General features: G+C 40.4%; 1 protein-coding gene across 1 annotated transcript in view; it reads left to right on the forward strand.

Moving 5' to 3' along the window:
- GDA (guanine deaminase) overlaps window positions 1–20,824 on the forward strand; it is a 95,983-nt gene extending 75,159 nt beyond the window's left edge. The window contains exons 10-14 of the mRNA XM_003782952.3: window positions 1,683–1,750; window positions 9,829–9,975; window positions 13,739–13,869; window positions 16,055–16,082; window positions 16,941–20,824. Coding sequence (XP_003783000.1) covers window positions 1,683–1,750; window positions 9,829–9,975; window positions 13,739–13,869; window positions 16,055–16,082; window positions 16,941–17,011 — 445 coding nt within the window. The 3' untranslated portion in view covers window positions 17,012–20,824. The remainder of the gene's footprint in view (window positions 1–1,682; window positions 1,751–9,828; window positions 9,976–13,738; window positions 13,870–16,054; window positions 16,083–16,940) is intronic.
- Window positions 20,825–22,091: the final 1,267 nt, after the last annotated feature.

The following is a 22,091-nucleotide window of genomic DNA, read 5'->3' on the forward strand; positions in this document are numbered from 1 at the left end:
GCGTGATCTAAGAAAATACCTATGGAGAAGTTGGACAAGGAAGAGGAGGAAGTCGGTGATGAGTATCTCATCAAGCACAACTCCACTGTGGGCTTCACTGAGGATTAAACTCAGGGAACCACTGTACAAAACAGACCTCAAAGTTATCCTGCACAAAGAGTGAGGGGCTGCGGTAGTTGTACCCAAACTCTCATCAGTTATTGATGGGGGTCCTGGGTGGGGGTGGAGAGTAGTGTCAATTCCATGGACTGTCGAAACAATGGCAGAGCAGGCAGTAGCACTGGACAGCCCCCAGGACAAGTAGCTGGATGTGTCAGTAGTTGGAAATCTGGGACTTTTGATGACGAAAGGTATGCCAGTGGTGGTATTGGAAGGGCACTGAAAGCCACAGTGTGTGTTTCTGGAGTGTTTGGAGGGGCTCCAGAGGCTTTGAGTCTTCAGAAGTAATCACACATGACAGAGAATCTTGCCCTTGTATAGTTTATATATAACATAATTGTATATTGTAATATATAAAACAATATTTATGTCACATATAATTATGGTCTAGTGTCCTAGTTTGAGAAGAATTTAACGTCCCTTGGGTGAATTGCTCAACATTCTCTGAATTAAAACATAATGCAGTTCTGCAAATTGAGATTTATGTCTTTAGGACATATTTCTATTTAAATGGTCATTGTCATTTTTTCTCTTGCAACTTTGAGAGATTTATTGTGTGTGCACTGGGGTTTTGGAAATTATGGTCATCCTTTTTTTTTTTGGAGACAGAATCTCACTTTGTTGCCCTGGGTAGAGTGCTGTGACGTCACAGCTCACAGCAACCTCAAACTCTTGGGCTTAAGAGATTCTCTTGCCTCAGCCTCCCAAGTAGCTGGGACTACAGGCACTTGCCACAACGCCCAGCTATTTTTTAGTTGCAGTTGTCATTGTTTAGCAGGCCCAGGCTGGGTTCGAACTCAGCAGCTGTGAGTATGTGGCTGGTGTCTTACTTACTGATCTGCGGGCACCAAGCCAATTATGTGCGTCTTGAGCAGACCACTTTGACTTTTGCATCTACTCGTACTTCTGAAGATCACTTTAATTAGCCTTTGTCTCCTTAGAAAGGTGGCACCTGTGTTCAGCTCAGGGTCAAGACGTCTGGAATCCTGCGCAGGAACCATCTGTCCTTTTTGCTCCTGTTCTCAGAGGCAGCATCTGCACTGTCATGCCCTGACTTACCAGCCTGTACCCTGTTTTCCCTTTGAATTCCCCTTCTTTTGAGCTTGCACACCACTACACAGTCAAGGTAACTCATTAGACTTAGAGAAAAGGGAATCTTTTATAGTATCTACTTCCTAACATAGACGGATGAGTTGATTAACAAATATTAAAGACAGATAAGACTTTTTGTACTAATTGCAAGTTTTCATTTCTTCATTTTTTAAATACAAATAATCCCCTGCTTTTCTTTCTGGCTCTTGCAGCTTTATGCCCACCTGGGATTAACCTGAACCCAAGGGTTAGTTCTTTAATGATCCCATTTACTCCAGGACTGGGATGGTCTGATTTGACTAATGTGTTTGTGTCAATATTAGATGTCATGTGTTGAGAAACGCAGTTTTCAGAGATACCACCGTCATTATTGGTGTCTCTCTTCTGCTGGAACACATGGATCTCCTTATTCTGATTTTCTTTCTCTGCAGGCTGAGCAGTGGCTTTCTAAACGTGATGGAAGTGCTGAAACATGAAGTAAAGATAGGGCTGGGAACAGGTCAGTAGTCCTGTGTGAAGCTGTCCTAAGTGAGTGCTTTCATGAAAAAGGAAAATAAAACTACAGGAGATGCACAGAAAAACCAAACAATTGCACAGATTTTTATGCAGCATTCCCCACCAAAATATGTCAGAGCAGTAGAAATATGTGAAAGAGGCTTGGTGCCTGTGACTCAAGTGGCTAAGGCACCAGCCACATACACCTAAGGTGGTGGGTTCGAATCCAGCCTGGGCCCGCCAAACAACAATGATGGCTGCAACCAAAAAATAGCTGGGCGTTGTGGCGGGCACCTGTGGTCCCAGCTACTTGGGAGGCAGAGGTAAGAGACTTGCTTGAGCCCAGGAGTTGGAGGTTGCTGTGAGCTGTGATGCCACAGCACTCTACCCAGGGGGACAGCTTAAGGCTCTATCTCAAAAAAAAAAAAAAAAAAAAAGTTTTGGGGCACTAACCTCCTGAAAGCCATTATTCCTATTTATTATTTAGAAACTGAACTATAAAGGATAATTCCTTCTAAATTGTTTTAGAGGTTCTTTGTAGGTTTTTTTTTTTGCCATTTTTTGGCTAGGGCCAGGTTTGAACCTGCAACCTCTGCTATATGGGGCTGGCACCCTACTCCCTTTGAGCCACAGGCGCTGCCCGGTTCTTTTTATTTTTTTAAATTAATTACTTTGTGTTTTTTGAGCCAGAGTCTCACTGTGTTGCCTTAGAGTGCAGTGGTCTCATGGTTCACAGCAACCTCAAAATCTTGGGCTTGATCCCACCAATCACCCTCCCTGCCCCCCTCCCTTCCCCTCCCTCTCCCCTGGGTACATGTGAATCTCTCTAAATGTAGAATATAAATGTCTTAACACAATAACTAAGAAAAAGACATGCAGGCTATGTTAACCAGTTGGATGAAAGTATTTTAAATTATATATAGAAACAGTACACTGTACCCCATGATAGTATTAATGTACACTGCTATGATTTAATAAATAAAATAAAAAATAAATTTAGAACCTATGGAGGAAAATATACTTGGAATATATTGTGATATATACACTAATTCATGATTATAACCAAAAGTAAGCAATAGTCTCCAATCCAAAAGGGAGGTATAGTTGTCAAGTACAAATAGGTTTATATATATATATATACAAAGTAAAGAGCCTATCAATTTTTATAATTAAACTATAGTTGAATAAAACAAAATACCATAAAAAAAAAATCTTGGGCTTGAGCAATCCTCTTGCCTCAGCCTCCTAAGTAACTGGGATTATAGGTGCCTGCCACTACATCTGTCTAGTTTTTCTAATTTTAGTGGAGACAGGATCTCATTTGCTTAGACTGGTCTCCAACTCCTGAGCTCAAGCAATTCACCCACCTCACCCTCCCAGAGTGCTAGGATTCTAAAAATAGCTAGGCATTATGGAAAGTGCCTGTAACTCCAGCTACTTGGGCGTCTGAGGCAAGAGAATCACGTAAGCCCAGAAGTTTGAGGTTGCTGTGAGCTGTGATGCCATTGCACTTTACCCAGGGTAACAAAGTGAGACTCTGTCTCAAAAAGAAAAAAAATGACTTTTTATTGATTAAGTGGAAGCGGATCGTTATGTATTTTCTACCAAAAAGAATTTTCCAAGTACTACAAATTCTTCTGGCTTCTGATTTTGTTACTGAAACCCAGGAAGAGGTAGCTTATATGTAAGGTTGAGAGAATGAAAGGGTATTTGGCAAGTGAGAGCAAAAGTATAAGCCTATAAAATAACTCCTTGTCTCAGAAGAAATGGAACTGCCCATCATATTTTACTGTTGACTTTGCAATATAAAATAGGAAAATATGAATGATATTAAAAAGATTTTTAAAATAGGATACTTCCCATATAAAATATGGGGAAAAAACATAAAAATAAGAAAACAGCAAATCATACCAAAAATGAAGGAAAAATTTGAAAGTATAGAGCAAGTTGACATAAGCAAGACCTACTTACTAATTCATTAAAACAGATGGCATCCAGGGAGCCAGGGTCTCGCTTTTCTGTCCCAGTGCCCTATCCTAATTCACTTGTTCCATTAATCCCAAGAGGGCAGTTCTTTAATCTCCTGTAGACACCAATCTAGTGACTATACTTTCTCCAAATCCATTATTCCTCCCTCAATTTATCCATCTTAGATGCCAGAGTATACCTGTAATCATTCTTCTGGAAATATTCCCACTTCTCATATTTCTCTCATTTTCTTTGCATTCACTTTGCAAAAGCCTACCCCTTGATTGATGTTAATATTCCCCTTCCTGGTGCCCGCAGCTAACCACATGGAAGATGCTGAGAAAATCCTCCGGTGGGATTTCATTTTAAATTTTGCTCTCAAATCCCACATGGCCCTCAGCCCTGGCAAAAGAGACAATCATGTTTCTTTAATAAGAGCCTCTCCTTATTCCAAGACCATTTTTCCTCATTTCTTCTCACCCCAGTTTGTATATTCTTCATTTCTAGCTGATGGCTTCATCTTGTAAATCATTGAGAAAATAGAAACATTCATAAATCCTTCCCTTAATTTCCCACCATCAAATTCATACACCTTTCTGCATCTGCTGGAATTTTCTCTCTCTCTCTTTTTTTCACTGCTAAAGGAAAAGAAAAGAAATGAAATGATTCTTCCTTTGATCAAAGGCAAACATATCAAAATACTCTGAGATTCTGTATTCTCTTCCTCTCCCAGCATCTTAATCAATTAATTCCTTTTTCCATGAACTATCCTGTATAATCAGTATAGCCTTCCTATTGGATCCTAAGAAGGATCAAAACTTGTTTCTTAATCTGATATCCCCCGGTGGCTCATGCCTCCCCTGTCCGCTTCCCCTCTTGGCGCAGCTTCCTAGGAGAGTGGGCGCCCACCCCGCACCACTTTCTAGGCTTTCTTCCATCCCTCACCTACTTCAGTCTGCTTTTTGCCCCACCCTCCGTGGCAACGGCCTTTGTCCACTCTCCTGTGGGTATTACACAGTGGCCTGCTGCCAACTCCAAAGGACACCATTCTGTTCTTACCACGTGGAACTTTTTACCAGCCTGGGCCATGCTTGGCTGTTCTCTCCTTTGTCCAGATAATCGTATCTTGGATTCAAGGAAACTCCTTTGTCCTGGTTCTCTTCCTCTCTTGCGGACCCTTCTTTCTTTTTCCTGAAGGCTCATTCTCCTCTTCCTGCCCATTCAGAAGCATTTTTCAAGACTCTGTCTTGGGAACTCTTCCCTTTTTGCTTTACACACATGTTGTTCTTAGGAGAAGTCAATCCCTAGCATGGCTTCAGGTGACGACATAGATGTAGACGACTCACAGATCTTGGTGTGCAGCCTACAGTCTTCCCACAAATTTCAAACCTGCATTTGTAACTGCCTACATCCTCCCTTCCTTCAGACCCCTCTTGAAAGAAACCCCTAAACTTGGCTTGGTGCCTGTGGCTTAAATGGCTAAGGCGCCAGCCACGTACACCTAAGGTGGCAGGTTTGAATCCAGTCCAGCCCCGCCAAACAACAAGGATGGTTGCAACCAAAAAATAGCTGGGCGTTGTGGCGGGCACCTGTAGTCCCAGCTACTTGGGAGGCTGAGGCAGGAGACTCGCTTGAGCCCAGGAGTTGGAGGTTGCTGTGAGCTGTGATGCCACAGCACTCTACCCAGGGGGATAGCTTGAGGCTCTGTCTCAAAAAAAAAAAAAAAAGAAAAAGAAACCTCTAAACTTCATTAAATCCCCAAACATATTTAAGCCTAGTTCTCTTAGCCAAGTCTCCTTTTCAGAGAATTGCATTTCTCTAACTAGGAATGTGGGTCTTATTTTTGGAAGCTCTTTACCCCTCACCTCTCCTCCTACATCCTAGCAAGCACGATAATGTCCAACCTCCTAACTCCTGAATATTTTCTGAAGTTAGGAGGTTGGACCTCATAACCCTCATCGACCACTCCCACCTAATGCAAGTTGCTATGGTTTCTGGCCTGAACCACTGCACCTGCTGCCTGGTGGGTCTCATTATCCTTCCCCTTCCAGTCCCTTCTTCTATTTTCAAAAAAATCCCAGTGAAAATCTGATCCTATCACCCTTTGGTGGGACTTTGAATGTGTATGCCTGACTGCAAGGACCACAAAGCTCTGCAAGGCTTGGTGCCCACTTAGTCTAGCTGCATTTTACACTGGTGGTTTCTCCCTACATTCACTGGCTATGTTCTGTTCCTCTCTGTGGTTCACACTCCTTTCTACCAAAAGTCTTGTGAATATTCTTTTCCTCTGTCTGGAATGCCCTTTATGGCTCTCTTTACGTGGTTGGGTCTTCTCATTTCTGTCTTAGTTTAAGGTCATCGTTGCCTTACAAAGGTCTTTCTTCCCTGACTTTAAAGAGATCTCCCCTATCCAAATGAGCCCTCCATCTCCATTGTCCTATCACTAAACTAAACACAATTTATCATGAATATGGATCTGCTCATATGTTTCTTTTCTTTCTCCCCCTGCTCATGTAGAAGACCCATAAGTTTTATTTATGAGTGCTTAAAAAAGTCAAGCATGCAAACAGTGCTCATTAATTGAGAGTTAAGTAAGCGAATGAATGCAAAAGAAAGGAGTACACTGTATGAAACCATTTATTGTTTTCTGTTATCCTCTGGCTGAAGGTTTTACTCTTGTATGTTTTCTTTAGGGTTTTCTTGTAAATAAAAGTGTCCTTATGTTGACTCTGAGCACCAAGCAATGGTGCCATTTTTCATCAGGATGGTGGTTGGGGAAGGGGTAGGACTGGGGAGTAGGTTTTCTGAGAAATGCTTCCATTTTTGTTTCTTTTCCACACAGGTTCCTCTTTAGTACTCAACAACACTTAGGTCGTGTAACTGAATTTCTCAGCAGCTGTTTAGATAGGTGCTGTTGTTTCTATTTTATTAGAAAGTTGGCTGGGCACCTGTAGCTCAATGGTTAGAGTGCCGGCCCCATGCAGCAGGGGTAGTGGGTTTGAACCCAACCCAGTCCTGCTAAACAAAAAACCCCAACAAAAGCCAAAGTTGAGGTTCACAGGGGCTAAGTAATTGACCAAAGGCCCACAAAGCAAAAAAGTTTCACATCTGTGGTTTAAAACCAGGTCTGCAAAATGTGGACATTTATTATTTCTCTTTCCAACCAACCACACTGCCTCTAGCTGTGTGATAACATGGGAATTCCACCTACATTAAACATGTCATAGATGAAAGAGGAAGCCATTAAACTCATCCAGGAGGGCCGGGTGCAGCACGTTATAATACTATCACCATGGAAATCCCTGGAAGAGAAGCTTGACTCTTACACAAATAGTGTAATAGTCAGTTGTGATTTGTGTGGCCCACGGTTTATTCTTTGGCCAACACAATATTGTATCTCCATTGGCAATTGTTTTATTATCATAACATTGTCAACCAGAAGAATATATGATGATGAAATCATCAATATGTTATAATAAGGTGTCTCTCAATTTTTTTTTCAATATATAGCATAGATTTGTTTCCTAATCTATTCCTATCTTTGGGTTAATTTTAAATGGTATTAAGGAAAATACTACTTTCTGTGATATTTCATAATCTTTATTCCTTTTCTTTTTGGAGACAGAGCCTCAAGCTGTCCCCCTGGGTAGACTGCTGTGTCATCACAGCTCACAGCAACCTCCAACTCCTGGGCTCAAGCGAGTCTCCTGCCTCAGCCTCCCAAGTAGCTAGGACCACAGGCGCCCACCACAACACCCAGCTATTTTTTGGTTGCTGCTGTCATTGTTGTTTGGCAGGCCTGGGCTGGATTCGAACCCACCACCTTAGGTGTATGTGGCTGGCACCTTAGCCACTTGAGCCACAGGCACCGAGCCTTATTCTTTTTTTTTTTTTGAGATGGAGTCTCAGTCTGTCGCCCCTGGGTAGAGTACTGTGTGGCATCACAGTACTCACAGTAACTTCAAACTTTGGGGCTTAATCAAGTCTCTTGCCTCAGCCTCCATGGGCTGGATTCAAACCCTCCAGCTCCAGTGTATGTGGTTGGTGCCCTAACGGCTGAGCCACAGGTGCCAAGCCAGACTTTATTCTTATAACTGTGGCTACTTAAGTCTTTTATGTTCACACTATCCTAACTGCATTGCATTTAGTTTTCTATGTCCACTTTCAGTCTTCGTCCACATATTTTGAGATATTTTTAGTCTTCTCATGCTTTTGTATCATAGTGACAGCATTTTTATTCTGCCTTTACTTTTAATGTTTTGTTTTATCAATAAAGAGAGAAGCAGCAGACAAAATATTTGAAAGCTCATTGCTCATTATTTCCAAATTGTATTTTTTCTTAGCTATGATAAAAATGAAGGTTTGATGGTTAGTTAACTACATTTTAACACAGATTAATAACTTGAGTAGATATAATAAAACTTTTTAGTGAGCTGGATGATCCTCTGACAATGCCATTCTGGTTAATGAAAGACATTTTCTAAAGACATTCTGTACACATTTACCTAAGGACGTGTAAGACCGTTCAATATAAAATTAAGCTGTAATCTGGGATATGCAATTGCTTTGATTTTTGCAATATATATATAAGTACTAACAATTACATGTGTCTACCTAGAAATGACAGAAGGAACCTTTAAAATATGAAGGATATTTTATTAGCTGTAAATTGATTTTCCTTTAATAAAACATAACTTACTTGGCATTTATTTATACAAACTCATTTTTATCATTATTTATATAAACTTCTACATTTATTCTTTCTTTCTTTCTTTTTTTTTTTTTTCCTGAGGCATAATCTCACCATGTCACCCTCCGTAGAATGCCATGGTGTTACAGCTCACAGCAACCTCAAACTCCTGGGCCTAAGCAATTCTCATACCTCAGCCTCTCGAGTAGCTGGGACCACAGGCGCCTGCCACAATGCCTGGCTATTTTTGTTGTTGTAGTTGTCATTGTTGTTTTCAGCAGGCCTGGGCCGGGCTCAAACCCTCCAGCCGTGGTGCATGTGGCTGGCACCCTAACCACTGAGAACCAGCACTGAGCCACTACATTTATTTTTATTAAATGTAGTAGTTTATTTATAATTAGGGATTTTATTTAAATCTTGAAAAATCTCATTTGTCATGTAGTGATGCCTGCCAAAATATAAAGCTATTCATATCAGCATTGTTCACTTATTATACCAATTTCCCAAAATATGTAAGTTCATTCTAAAAGTTCTTCTTAAAAGTTATCATGAAGAAGAGTTCTCATCTGCATGAGAATAAAGTTCAGATAAATTTTTAGGGTATAGAATTATGAGCTTGTTTTAAATCACATGTTTTATAGATAAATTATACATGTTGTATAGATAAATTATCTTTATACCTTTGCAAGCATATATAAGTTTTAGACAATTTCTGTGAAAGTTCAGAAAACAGTCAGAGATAAGAGTTTCTTCTCTTGGTTTTATAAACCATTTGAGTATTGTATGGGTTGCACTTTAGCCTTTAGGTGTCTACTGGAACCTGTTAATATGCTCTTATTTGGAATAAAGGCCTTTGTAGATATAAGTAAGGCAAGGATCTCAAGATGAGAACGTTCTGAAATTTGATGGGTTCTAAATCCAGTGACCAATGTCCTTATGATAGATAGAAAAGGAGAGACACGTGAATGACACAGCAGCTTGGAGATGGAGGCGGAGATTGGAGTTACACTGTCACAGACCCAGAATGGCCAGGACCCACCCAAAGTTGGAAGAAGCAAGGAAGGCCTCTTCACTAGAGCTTTTGTAGGGATGGTGGCCCTAGCAACACTTTGATTTCTCCTTCAAAACTAGGAGAGAAGACACTTCTGCTGCTTTAAGTCAGAAAATGTGTGGTAGTATGTTGTTAGTTTGGTTAACTGCATATACAGGTATACATTTGACACTAATAGGTTTTGAATGTCTTTAAATCTTACTGTATGGCTATCTTGTGTTTGCAGATAAGAGCTTTTCATTAAGTGTATTATAATTGACTATCTGACCCCAAAACAACCTTATATACTTATTATTCCATGTATACTCAAGTTTCTGTTTTGGCTTAATTTTACCTAAAATTTTACCTTAATTTTATCTAATTTTACCACTAGATGTGGCTGGTGGTTATTCCTATTCCATGCTTGATGCAATCAGAAGAGCAGTGATGGTTTCCAATGTCCTTTTAATTAATAAGGTGAATGAGAAAAGCCTCACCCTCAAAGAAGTCTTCAGACTCGCTACTCTTGGGGGAAGCCAAGGTAATGATTATTACGTTTTTCTCTCACACATTGTACTGCCCTGATGATGATCTCTATCGTTGGGTACAACATGATGGTGCATGATGCTGGTCTCAGGAGAGTCCAATATTCATAGCTGTCATAGCTCCCCAAACACCAAAACTTAGCCAGTAGAGTACAGTAGAACCACTGTAAATTGACCCCCCAAGGAACTGTAACAAACTGGTCCACATCAAGAGGTGGTCAACTGTGGAGGGTCTACTGTATGTGTTCAGGCTTGCAGTAGGGGAACCATTTGTTCAATGAAGTCACTGCCTGTGAAAGAATAGGTTTTGATGCACAATTATGAAATTAATGGTTGAATGCATATTAGATTAGTCCTATGCATGAAATAATCTGTTCTTGGCTTGGTGCCTATAGCTCAACCGGCTAAGGCGCCAGCCACGTACACCTAAGGTGGCGGGTTCGAATCCCCAGCCCGGACCAGCCAAACAACAATGACGGCTGCAACCAAAAAATAGCCGGGCGTTGTGGCGGGCGCCTGTGGTCCCAGCTACTTGGGAGGCGGAGGCAGGAGACTCGCTTGAGCCCAGGAGTTGGAGGTTGCTATGAGCTGTAATGCCATGGCACTCTACCCAGGGAGACAGCTTGAGGCTCTGTCTCAAAAAAAAAAAAAAAAAAAAAAAGAAATGAAATAATCTGTTCTTCCATTTAGTCAAGTGACTTGTTCCCTGCGGGCTTGAGTGATAGTCATCCCAGTCAAATCATAGCCAAGACTTGCTGAGCTGTTATCACGTGATAGACACTAGGCAGCAAACTTTATGGATGTTGTTCTTTACTCCTCACAACCACTGTTCTTAATTCCATGTTACAAACAAGAAACCAGAGTGAGGCATACACTGCTGTCAAGCTACCGTGTGCTCTGATTTGAAAGCAGAAAATCTGGTGCGCAAGGCCTTTACCTTCTGCCCTTCCTCGTCATCAGCTTTTCCTAGTTATCACATGTAACTATAATTTTGTAGAAAAAATAGAAATTGGTAACTTGGTCATTTGAAGTCACTTTACAATCTAGGTGTAATCTGAACAGATGATAGTGACAATAGCATAAAGCCATGGAAAGCTAGTTAGACCTTAAAATTCAGCTATAGGGCCCAATATAGACATTGATTTACAGCATAAACCCTGGGTTTTAGAAAGGTAGGGGGAGAGAAGCCAAGGGTATCGTGGCCAGAGACACTTTCCAGCTCTTCCGTAAATGTGCTGGGCCATGAGAAACACCACAAGGGACAGGTCAAGAAAAACTAGTAGAGATTATGTTTTTGTATTTCCTTAAGTCATTTTCTAAAATTCCAGGGTTTAAGTCACCCATTCTTTGAGTAAGTGTGACGCCCCTTCATCCACACCACCTCTACATTTCTGTATTTGAATTTGAGTTCAAGAAGTTGTTCCGTCATCTATTTTCATGTTGCAGATGAGTTGTGTTTAAATAGTGCTTTTTTAATTCCAGGCACTCTGTGAGTTGCTTCATCAGGATCCTGCTTCTGGTCAAGCCAGCATGAGTGCCTACCAAATGATTTCTACCTTGCAGTGTAGCTTTTACATCTGTTTTTTGGACCACCGGGCTTACTCTAAAGGAATTTCTTCTCTTTGTTTGTACCTCTACTATAGCATGATTGAAAGGGGATGAACAGCTCCCTTTGTGAAGTGGGGCATTTTCCCAGCTCTGCCATGGCCTTTACATTCACTTTTCAGCTTTTGTTGATGTTCACTTTTTTAATGTGTGGTCCAAATTAATTGTTATTCTTTCAAAGCGCAGCAGAGAAGGGCGGCGCCTGTAGCTCAGTAGGTAGGGCGCCGGCCCCATATGCCAAGGGTGGCGGGGGTTGAACTCGACCCCGGCCAAACTGCAACAAAAAAATAGCCGGGTGCTGTGGTGGGCACCTGTAGTCCCAGCTACTAGGGAGGCTGAGGCAAGAGAATCACCTAAGCCCAGGAGCTGGAGGTTGCTATGAGCTGTGACACCACGGCACTCTACCAAGGGCAATAAAGTGAGACTCTGTCTTTACACACACACACACATAGTGCAGCAAACTAAAAAACAAGGTTGGACACTCACTCTCTAACCTGTGCTCTATCTAGAAGATCAAGATGTGTCTAAATCATCCTCACAGGGCCAATATTTGCTCCAAAGACAGCAAACTGCCTTCCTTGAAATGCATTTTGAGTTGCTTACTAGCTCAGCTGGGCCCATCTTCAACAATCTGAATTTACATTAGTTTATAAATTCACTGAAAGCTATTGTATCTTTTTTTGGTCTCCAACTTCTAATGAGTTGTACAGTTAGTTTATATATTTCACCAAAGTTGCCCAGACCCTGGCAAATGTACCTGGTTATCTGGTCTATTAAACACATGGCAATTGTATATTGAATCCAGTGTTGAAAACTCCTATTTGTCATGCTTCTTTGTCAAGGGCAAAACGAAGTACTGTGTAATCAGTGAAGGAGGAAAGAATTCCCAGTGATGTTCTGTTACTTTCAGTCCTTTCCCACACAGTTAGTAGAAGTTACCCGACTGCTTTAAACGTCTTCAATTATTTTCACACCCCTGTCTTTCAATAAGTTTTTTTAGCTAAAATTTTTCTTTGAGAATAGAAGATTTGTCCTTTTAATAATCTTTTAAGAACAAATAAGATTTCTAAGTCAGTGCTCAGAGAATTGCCAAGGCGGCTTCTCGGTACATATGCATAGAAGTATAATGTATCAGATATTGCCTAATGGGGATAATTAATTTAGTAATTTTCACATCAGACTATTTCCTAACAGTGAGAGAATGCAACAAACACATGTAAAAATAGAAGGAAATAATTCTGTACTCCAGTTAACCTTCTGTTTTTGCACGCTCCCCTTTGGATCTCCGCATACAGCTGGCTCAGATTCTAGATGTTAAGGAGTTTTTAGATTCAATACTTTCATTGAACAGGAAAGCCAATCACCACCATCTTCTGAAACAAAATTATAAAAATGAGAGATGTTCTTCCTGGGCATCTAAAATGATGGAGCATGAATTACAGCTACGTGACGGGCCAAGTCAATAGCCGTAATTGACTTATACCCTCTTTTAGAAAACCATTCTTCTCTGGCAATTAGACATCCTTCAAGGTTGTAGAGATTGGTCTGCTTTCAAAAGCGTTGGGACTTTTGAGTTATGAGGATCTGTTGAAATGAGGTGTTTTTCTAGTTTAAGGATTTAAATTAAAGTATTTGTGATGAATACACCTGCATTGGCAAACATGCAAGAGGATAGTTATTTTTCTTTTATTCAAGGCTCATTTCACTGACATGAAAACAAACCTTGTCAGCTATTTCATGGGACAAAACGAACAAAAAAGACAAGGCAAGGAGCTGGAGTGTTGGGAGCAAAACAGGAAGGAAAAAGAAGAAAGGTGTTACGTGCATCATCATGTTTCTTAGAGGGGTAAAGGAAAAGCTTAGACCAGCTGGGCTGTGAAGTACCCGGATGAAGCTGAACTAGAGAGAGACACTGGCAGAATTATAATCCTGGTGACACAGGGAGCTGCTTCCTCCTCAGGTTTTGCTTTCCTGTGCTTACTCTACCTGCTATAAGTGGAATTCTTGGTGGAACGACAGCACTTTTCTGCCTCAGTAAGATAACTAATTTTTTCCTGGTGAAATGTGGGCGGAATTGTCCCTCCAAACTGGGACATTGGCGGGGTCTTATGGACTTGTGATACTGATGGTTTATTCCCTTGCTTCCCTCCATAGCCCTGGGGTTGGATAGTGAAATTGGAAACTTTGAAGTGGGAAAGGAGTTTGATGCCCTTCTGATCAACCCCAAAGCATCCGACTCTCCCATCGACCTGTTTCCTGGGGATTTTGTTGGTGATATTTCTGAGGTAAGTAAAAGACAGTTAATCAAAAGGCGTTTATTTCATGAAGTTGTCATAATACTTCCCTGTAGGAAAGAAAACAGAAAGTGAAACAGAATAAAAGGCAGGAGAATCTTAAAAGGGAAGGCAGATCCCTTTGATAATTATTAAAAATTTATGACAGAATGGGCGGCACCTGTGGCTCAGTGGGTAGGGCGCCAGCCCCATATGCCGAGGGTGGCGGGTTCAAACACAACCCTGGCCAAACTGCAACAAAAGAAAATAGCTGGGCCTTGTGGCAGGTGCCTGTAGTCTCAGCTACTCGGGAGGCTGAGGCAAGAAAATCGCCTAAGCCCAGGAGCTGGAGGTTGCTGTGAGCTGTGTGATGCCACGGCACTTTACCCAGGGTGACAAAGTGAGACTCTGTCTCTTAAAAAAAAAAAGTTTATGACAGAAATATTAAGAATAATGATATTAACAAAATAATTGTATTTTGAATATGTTTGTGTACTTGAATCTAATTGGCTATAAGCAATCCTAATAAAATTAGCACTCATTGAACACTTGCTATTTGCCATGTACATATGGGGTTAGTATTTTCACATATAATTTTGTTTTATCATCAGAGCATCTTCTAAGAAAGGTAGGTACTATTACTATTGTCATGTTAATTTATCGGAGCAGTGAGGTTCAGTGATTTGCCTAAGGACTTCTGGCTTGTAATTAGTGGCAGAGTTTGGATTCAAACCCAGAATTTTCTGACCACCAGAGGCTCTTAACCACGATGTCAACTTTCTTTACTTTATAGGAAAATGAATTTTGTTCCTCGTATCTTAAAATGTTTTTCTATGGGATAAAATAGGCGAGTTCCTCTCACTTTAATAATAATTCTTTTGTAAGATGTTTTTATTTCTTAAAAAATAGCTATTGCCATTTATAAATCAGTCTTCTTGTGAGAGTAAATGTGATAATCAATATATTGATAAGTTTTTATAAGAAAAATTCTGGCTGGTTTGAAGTTAGTTCCATTTGTTATTGTAGGGGAGGAAAGCGATCTTTTCCATTACCCAGCTTAGCTTCAAGGACGAGGTATCCCTGTAGCAAAAGACAGACTAATAAGGGAAAAACATAAATTCCTGTAATATCCGCTTTATATGACACAGGAGCCTTAACAAGACCTAAAGAAGCAGGTGAATTTGAATATTTTTATTCTCGGTTTGATAGAGAGTAAAGAGTCCGTAGAGAAATTCTGTAGGACATTGAGAATGCGATCTCGTGGTAATAAGCTAATTAAGTTAGCAAGGCCTATGTGCTGAGATCCTTCTCTGTGCCCTGCAGAGGTAAACACGCTTCTCTCTTCCATCTCTAAAGAGCGTACATCTCCCACGAGGGTCTTTAGACCTGCTTAGGGGAAGGTCAGAAAGGTCTTCCTAGATTTTATGACCTGCTTCAGGGGAGAAGGTGAGGGGACGGTCAGGATAGATTTATCTCCTTTTGATTTGGGGTAGTGTGTCCCCACCCCTCATTATTTCACATTATTTATTCTTTTACTTTCATATTAGAGTGAATTTCTGGGGTAGGGCTCAGTCCCATTCATCTACACATTTTTCTTACATCATACACTTCTTGAAATATTTGAAATGTTTTATTAAATTAATTTATGTAACAGATTTTCTTTCTTTTTTTTTTTTTTTGAGACAAAGTCTCACTATGTCACCCTCAGTAGGGTGCTGTGGCATCACAGCTCACAGCAACCTCAAACTCTTGGGCTTAAGCAATTCTCTTGCTTCAGCCTCCCACGTAGCTGGGACTACAGGCACCTACCACAATGCCCGGCTATTTTTTTGTTGTTATTTTTGTAGTTGTCATTGTTGTTTGGCAGGGCTGGGCCAGGTTCAAACCCACCAGCCCCAGTGTATGTGGCTGGTGCCCTAATCTCTGAGCTCCAGGCACCAAGCCAATATGACAGATTTTCTCTGATTTCAAGGTTATACACCAAGAACGTTCAGACAATGGATAAACATCTGTTAATTGCCAATGGGTTATTTTCTTATCTTGGGAGGTTTTTGTTTTGTTTTGTTTTTAACCTAAGACCTTTTTTTTTTTAATTAATAGATTTTGCAATTGAGCCATAAATTTATTTCTGGACTTTGCCAACCACTATTGGCTATGAATTTATATTCTTTCTTACCGCCTTTATTTTCTGTTTCAGGCTGTCATCCAGAAGTTCCTTTATCTAGGTAGGTAGATGTCTGTATCTGTGCTGTATAAAATCTTCCCTCGTTGTTCTCTTTGGTATGGCTCTTTGTATTCATCTCATGTGTTAAACTTTATGCAATATCATTTGCATTGGGTCTTTTTTTTTTTTTAACACTGCTCAGCATCAAGCCCCCTTTTGGCACACTATTTAGAGGAACCATTTGAAATGCACATCACTCTCTCTAGCTGTAAATTTAAGCTGAGGAATAGAAGACCAAAGGGGAAGAGATCTTCATGCTCAATCCGTTTATACTTCTGTGCCTCACAGTCTGCCCCACCGTGTTGTTCTGTGATAAACACATAGTGGAGGCTTACCACGTACATTTATGACATACTCACACCCAATTCTATACACCGATGGGGAGAGAATGAATATTGCAGAAGAGTCTCCTCTGCCTCTCATTCCATTGGGTGAGTTCAATACTGAGTGAACTTGAGGTGAGAGAGACACATGTGTTCTTAATCTTGGCATTTAATTTCTGCAGCCCATTCATCTCACCATACTGACTGTGATTCTGGAGTGGAAACATAAGTGTTCCTTTTCCAGCTGGGCCAGGATACGAACCAACCACTTCAGCTGAAAGGACAGATTCAACCTTACGTGATTTCTGCCTTCAGTGCAGAATTCAGGCCCTGCTCCTCAGATTAGCCACGGCATTCTTTATTGATCACGCCTTCCTGTCCAGGTTGTTACAATCTTAGAGGGGGAAAAAAGGCAGCTTCTTGTCTTTTTTAGAAGTGTCTGGTGTTCGTTTTTTGAAATCTCTCTAAAAGGCAGTTATAATAATTACTGACACTAAAGCACTTTATAAAATGATTGCTTGATTTTTTTCTTTCAGGAGATGACCGAAATATTGAGGAGGTTTATGTGGGCGGAAAGCAGGTGGTTCCATTTTCCAGTTCCGTGTAAGACCTTCGGGTATCTACGAAGTTCTCCTGGGATATGTGATTCCACATTTCCCTTGTGCCCAGGTGGAGTTAGAAAGTGAAAAAAATAGTACCTTGCTCTTGGGATGACTCTCTCTTTCTGTGTCTAGTTACAGTATTCACTTGACATTGTTTGAAGGAAGTGCACTAATTCTCAACTCGGGTTGAGAGGGTTCATAATTACATAAAAACCTCCCTCTCCCTTTTGAGCTGCTCAGATTTGCTTTCAGCTCAAACAGAAGGGAATGCTATTGCTGGTGGTGGTTTTATGATGAGATATAAGTAAAATCTTGTTCATATTTGGAAATGTGGAAGGAAAAGATATGCCTTCCTATATGGCTAGGTATTTTGAGCTAATAAATGCAAAAATTAGAAAACTGAAAATGAACCAGTGAGTGTATTTTTAAGAGAGAAGAAAAGTTCGACTGTGCACAAATGGTGGAAAATCACTTCAGATGGTGTTTGAAAATTATATACTGAGCATACTAATTCTCAAAGAGAATGTGTTGAATTTTAAAATGTTTCTAGATTGACCTTGTGTTTTGGAAATTTGCACCTAATGGGATTTGCATTTCAGAGATGTGTTATTGTTGTGCTTCGCCTTCCTTGGGGATGAATGCCAGAAATTGAATGCCACATGCTTTCTTAATATAGTTTCGTGCTTCAAGTGCTTGACAGAAGTTGGGTATTAAAGATTTAAAGTCTCTTAGGAACATTATTCATGTAACTAAATGGCATAAATAGTTGTATTTTTGTGTACTTTAGAATTATCTTAATTTTTAACTGTGTGATGTTATAATTGCTTCCACTTTATTAGAAGAGAGACAAATTCCACACTCCAGTGTTGTATGGGCTGGAGTCGTCACAAATTGGAGCAAGTACCGGGCATTTAGGGGCTCCTAACCCTAACAGGAAGGGTTCCATTAACATGGCCTGTTCTTCTCAAATATTATACCGTAGTCACGGGAAATTTTGTACTTGCTGATCCGTCTACTGGAATTTTAAAATGAAGGATAAATCTTGTTAAGGAAATGTGAAAAATGTTTAAGCCTAGTTTAGCTCTATTTTCTAATTTTATCCAATCATCTATTTCCTTATAATTTTCAAGCCCCTAGAATTTTATGACCATGAAAAATACATAGATATCCCATTTAATGTTTATATTAATAGGACTTAATCTGTACTAGACATCTAGGAACATTAAACAAAGCAAAGAGTATTTTTATGCTTCCTAACTAATATATTCTTTCTCATAACCTAGAATTAAAATCAAATTATGACGTTTTGATAAATCCTTAAGAAGTATTGATATAAATGTTACTTAAATCCTATATTTTTCTTATCTAATTCCAAATACTATAACCAAACAAGAAAAAGGAATCAACTTTCTTAATAGATTATTCCTTAGCTTATCTTATAGTAGGAAACTCTATGCAGTATAGCTAATCCCATATTAACAGAACACAATTCTCCAGTCTGTAATGTAAGTTCTACTTTCACTTATTCACACTAATTCAGGCCCCATTTTTAATTTGTTTGTTTCTTTTGGGGGCCTTTTAGATTTGCTTGTGTATACACCTAAAGAGAGAACAAAATTTTGGTCTTGTGTTTTAAAAAAAACAACAGAGTTTGTTTTGTGGAATATGAAGTAACTCAGTAAATCCGGTTTCCAGACTTAGTCTGTATTTACACTATTTCTAATTCCTGAGCCACGTCAAAGACGCCCTGCCAAACTCCTCTCCATCTCTACAGGGCTAGCAGGTGTTTTCTGCTCTCTCTCTCAATTCCTGCCAAAGGAACTTGGTTTCATCACATGCTATCTGACCACATGAGTAGGCTTAGCACTTGAGATGAGAGAGAGAAGATCCACTAATAGGCAGCAGCTGCTTTCAGCCTTTGCAAGATCCTACGTTTTTCCCTTCCTCAAGGGTGTATGTTTGATGTTGAACATCAGTTTTCATTTACATTTTAGATTCACGTGCAGTAAATATAAATGAATATAGCATCGCAAGCAGGAAGAATGGCGGTCTACAACCATTCTGTCAAACAGCATTAAATTTACCCCTGGTAGTATGTTCAAGACCTGGCTATCTTTTCTAGTAAAAATAAAATGTGTTGAGATGTTTACATGTACTTTGATCTCTCTGTATCACTAATACTTATGTGTTTTATTTCTCCAAGTGCAGTGTTCCTGAATGTCGCACATGGTTTTCTTCAGTGCCATAGGCATTAGCCATACATGGGGCCAGATGTTCTGTGCTTTGAAATGTTGCCTTTGCCTGATGTAGGTTGACTTTCTGAACCGTGGAGAGTCACGATTCCAAGCCAATGCTATCTGTCACTCTGTGTTTGAATATTTTGCTCTCTGACAGGAAAGAAAGAATTAAAACTTCTTACCAGCCCCTCATCCCACTCTCCTACATTTGCCTCATGTCCATGGTATTTTCAGTGGAATACACTTTAAAAGATAAAAGATATTCAAAAGTATCCACAGTCATAAGTTTACAAAATATTTTGGTAACCAAAACCCAATCAGCTAAGGTGAATTTCATTTTCAAACAAGAGGAAAACATGGGAAATAAAAGATTGGGATGAAAAGGCCAAGGAGACGCCTTCATTCTCTCAGCTTCTATTCTTACTGAATTGTCAAAGGTTTTAGACTCAAAGAGGCTATGTTGGAACTAGCTTCCTCGTGCCAGGAGGAAGTCTTCTAAGTTAAAGTGAGCACTGAACCCCGCCGAGTCTCTTTTTTACTTCAGTGGGAATTCTATGGGTTAAAGGAAAGAAAATGGTAGGGAACTCCCTGTTTTGCTAAGCTAACTTTGAAGTGTACCCTTGACGATTCTTGTTGGCAGCGGCAGCTGAGATCTTAGAAAGGAAACATAATGGGTATGAGATCTAGCAATGCATTTGGAATCTTCACTCCCTACCAGACTCTCCCTATTTTAAATCTTTTCACCTCAGAACCAGACATATGGAAAGCTGTGAAGGCAAGCTGGAAGGCACATTGTATCATCTCTACCTTGTGCTGCCTGGGGGAGAGATCTTGGATGCTTCTAGAACCTATTCGAAGTCTTTCCATTGTCCATTTTTAAAGTTGATGATGCTGGAAACATGACATGTTTTACAAAGAGTGTTCTGAGTTTATTAAAAGGTGGACTAAGAAGGGTGCCATGAGCAATGACTTGAAATAATTTACAAGTTGTGTCGATTGTTATACTTTTTTTTTGAGGCTTAACGGAGGTGTTAACAATTTCTGATGTATTAGCCACTTTAGGTACGACTTTGGACCTCATAGTTAATTATGTCACTAAAGGCATGAAGAGAAAGTGCACAAATGATGAGAGGACGGGGTTAGAAGACGCTGACATCGGTCCCCAGGCGTGTTTCCACCTCCCTTTCCTTCCCACAGCCCTGAGGGGGTGAGATCGAGAGCTGAGGAGTTAGTTTGCAGATCGAGTCCAAATGGAGTGAAATGCAGAAGCCACCCAGGCCAATGATGGAAGTAAATGTAACCTCCGAGATGGGTTCAAGTGATGCAGGGGACAGATGTTACAGCTTGTCTGTTTTTTGACAGTGATTTCCTTGTCCATTTCCCACCCAGAAGCCTGTCAGAAAGCATTCTTTAGAGAAAAGCCCCTTCCCTTGTCGTTAACTCCAGATTGCTGCTCTTAAGAATATATATGTGTGTATTCACAGGGACATTTTTTCTCAATATTTGTATGATTTGCTTATTGTGCTAAGTGAGCTCCTTTGTGCTTCAGACAAAAATAAATGAGATTTTGTGTTCATGTTATTTTTTTGTTGCGGGTTTTCTGTTCAATTTTGTTGTGAGTTCTAGCCGTCCGCTAGAAGGGGAATTAATCTCACAAAGTTTTTTCTCCTTTTTAGCATGACTTAAACAAAAATAGAATATTTAGGGCGGCGCCTGTGGCTCAAGGAGTAGGGCACCGGCCCCCTATACCAGAGGTGGTGGGGTCAAACTCGGCCCCAGCCAGAAACTGCAAAAAAAAAAAAAAAAAAAGGAATATTGATTTGTGGGCCGACATGTGTACCTTCCACCCTGTTAGTCATGACACATAGCTTTTAAAATGTAAGGTATAAGGTTCCGCCCTTTAGAACCAGGCAGCTGTTGCTTTTGATTGGGCATAGTGTATATTTCATATATTTGAGCCACAACCCAGAGTGAGAAATGCACTCTACAGAAATGCAGTCCATATCAATCGGTTCACACATACGTATCAGAGCGTATATTTAAAACAAAAGTTTCACAGAATAATAGTTTCTCTCTCTGTGATGCCCTGAGTTATTCTCTAGAGTTTTATTCTATTTAATTTTTTATGCTGATGGTGATTCTCCAGTTGGTTTCTTGAAACTCTCATGAATCATCACCCACGGATTGGAAGTGGTGTTCCAGTTCCTTTCCAGCTATTTTGAGCCCAAGCTTGGCCACTGCCTCTCTGGGTGGCAGACCCATTACTTCAAGTCAACTTGGCTCCTTCCTGTGATGTGGGGATGACCCTTATAGTCACGAGGAGTAAATAAAATGACACATAGATGGCACTTGCCGTAACATCCAGGACACAGTAGAGTTTTTTTTTGTTTTGTTTTTGAGACAGAGTCTCACTTAGTCACCCTGGGGTTGAGTGCTGGTGACGTCATAGCTCACAGCAACCTCAAACTCCTAGGTTTGAGTGATCCTTTTGTTTCACCTCCCACGTAGCTGGGACTATAGGCACCCACCACAACACCTGGCTAGTTTTTCAACTTTAAGTAGAGCTGCGGATCTCGCTCTTGTTCAGGTTGCTCTCCAACACCTGGGTTCAGGCGATCCACCCATCTCGACCTCCCAGAGTGCTAGGATTACAGGCCAGAGAGTGTTCACTATTTGATAGTTGTTATCCTTTGGGGGCAAGGCACAATTGTAAGAGGGACTTTACCTAACAAATGCAATCAGTGTAAAAAAAAAAATAAAAAATATATTTTAGGCTCGGCACCTGTGGCTCAAGTAGCTGGGGCACCAGCCATGTACACCTAAGGTGGCGGGTTTGAATCCAGCCCAG

Source organism: Otolemur garnettii, unplaced genomic scaffold (assembly GCF_000181295.1).
Source record: "Otolemur garnettii isolate 467f Iridium unplaced genomic scaffold, OtoGar3 scaffold00006, whole genome shotgun sequence".
Lineage (NCBI taxonomy): Eukaryota > Metazoa > Chordata > Mammalia > Primates > Galagidae > Otolemur > Otolemur garnettii.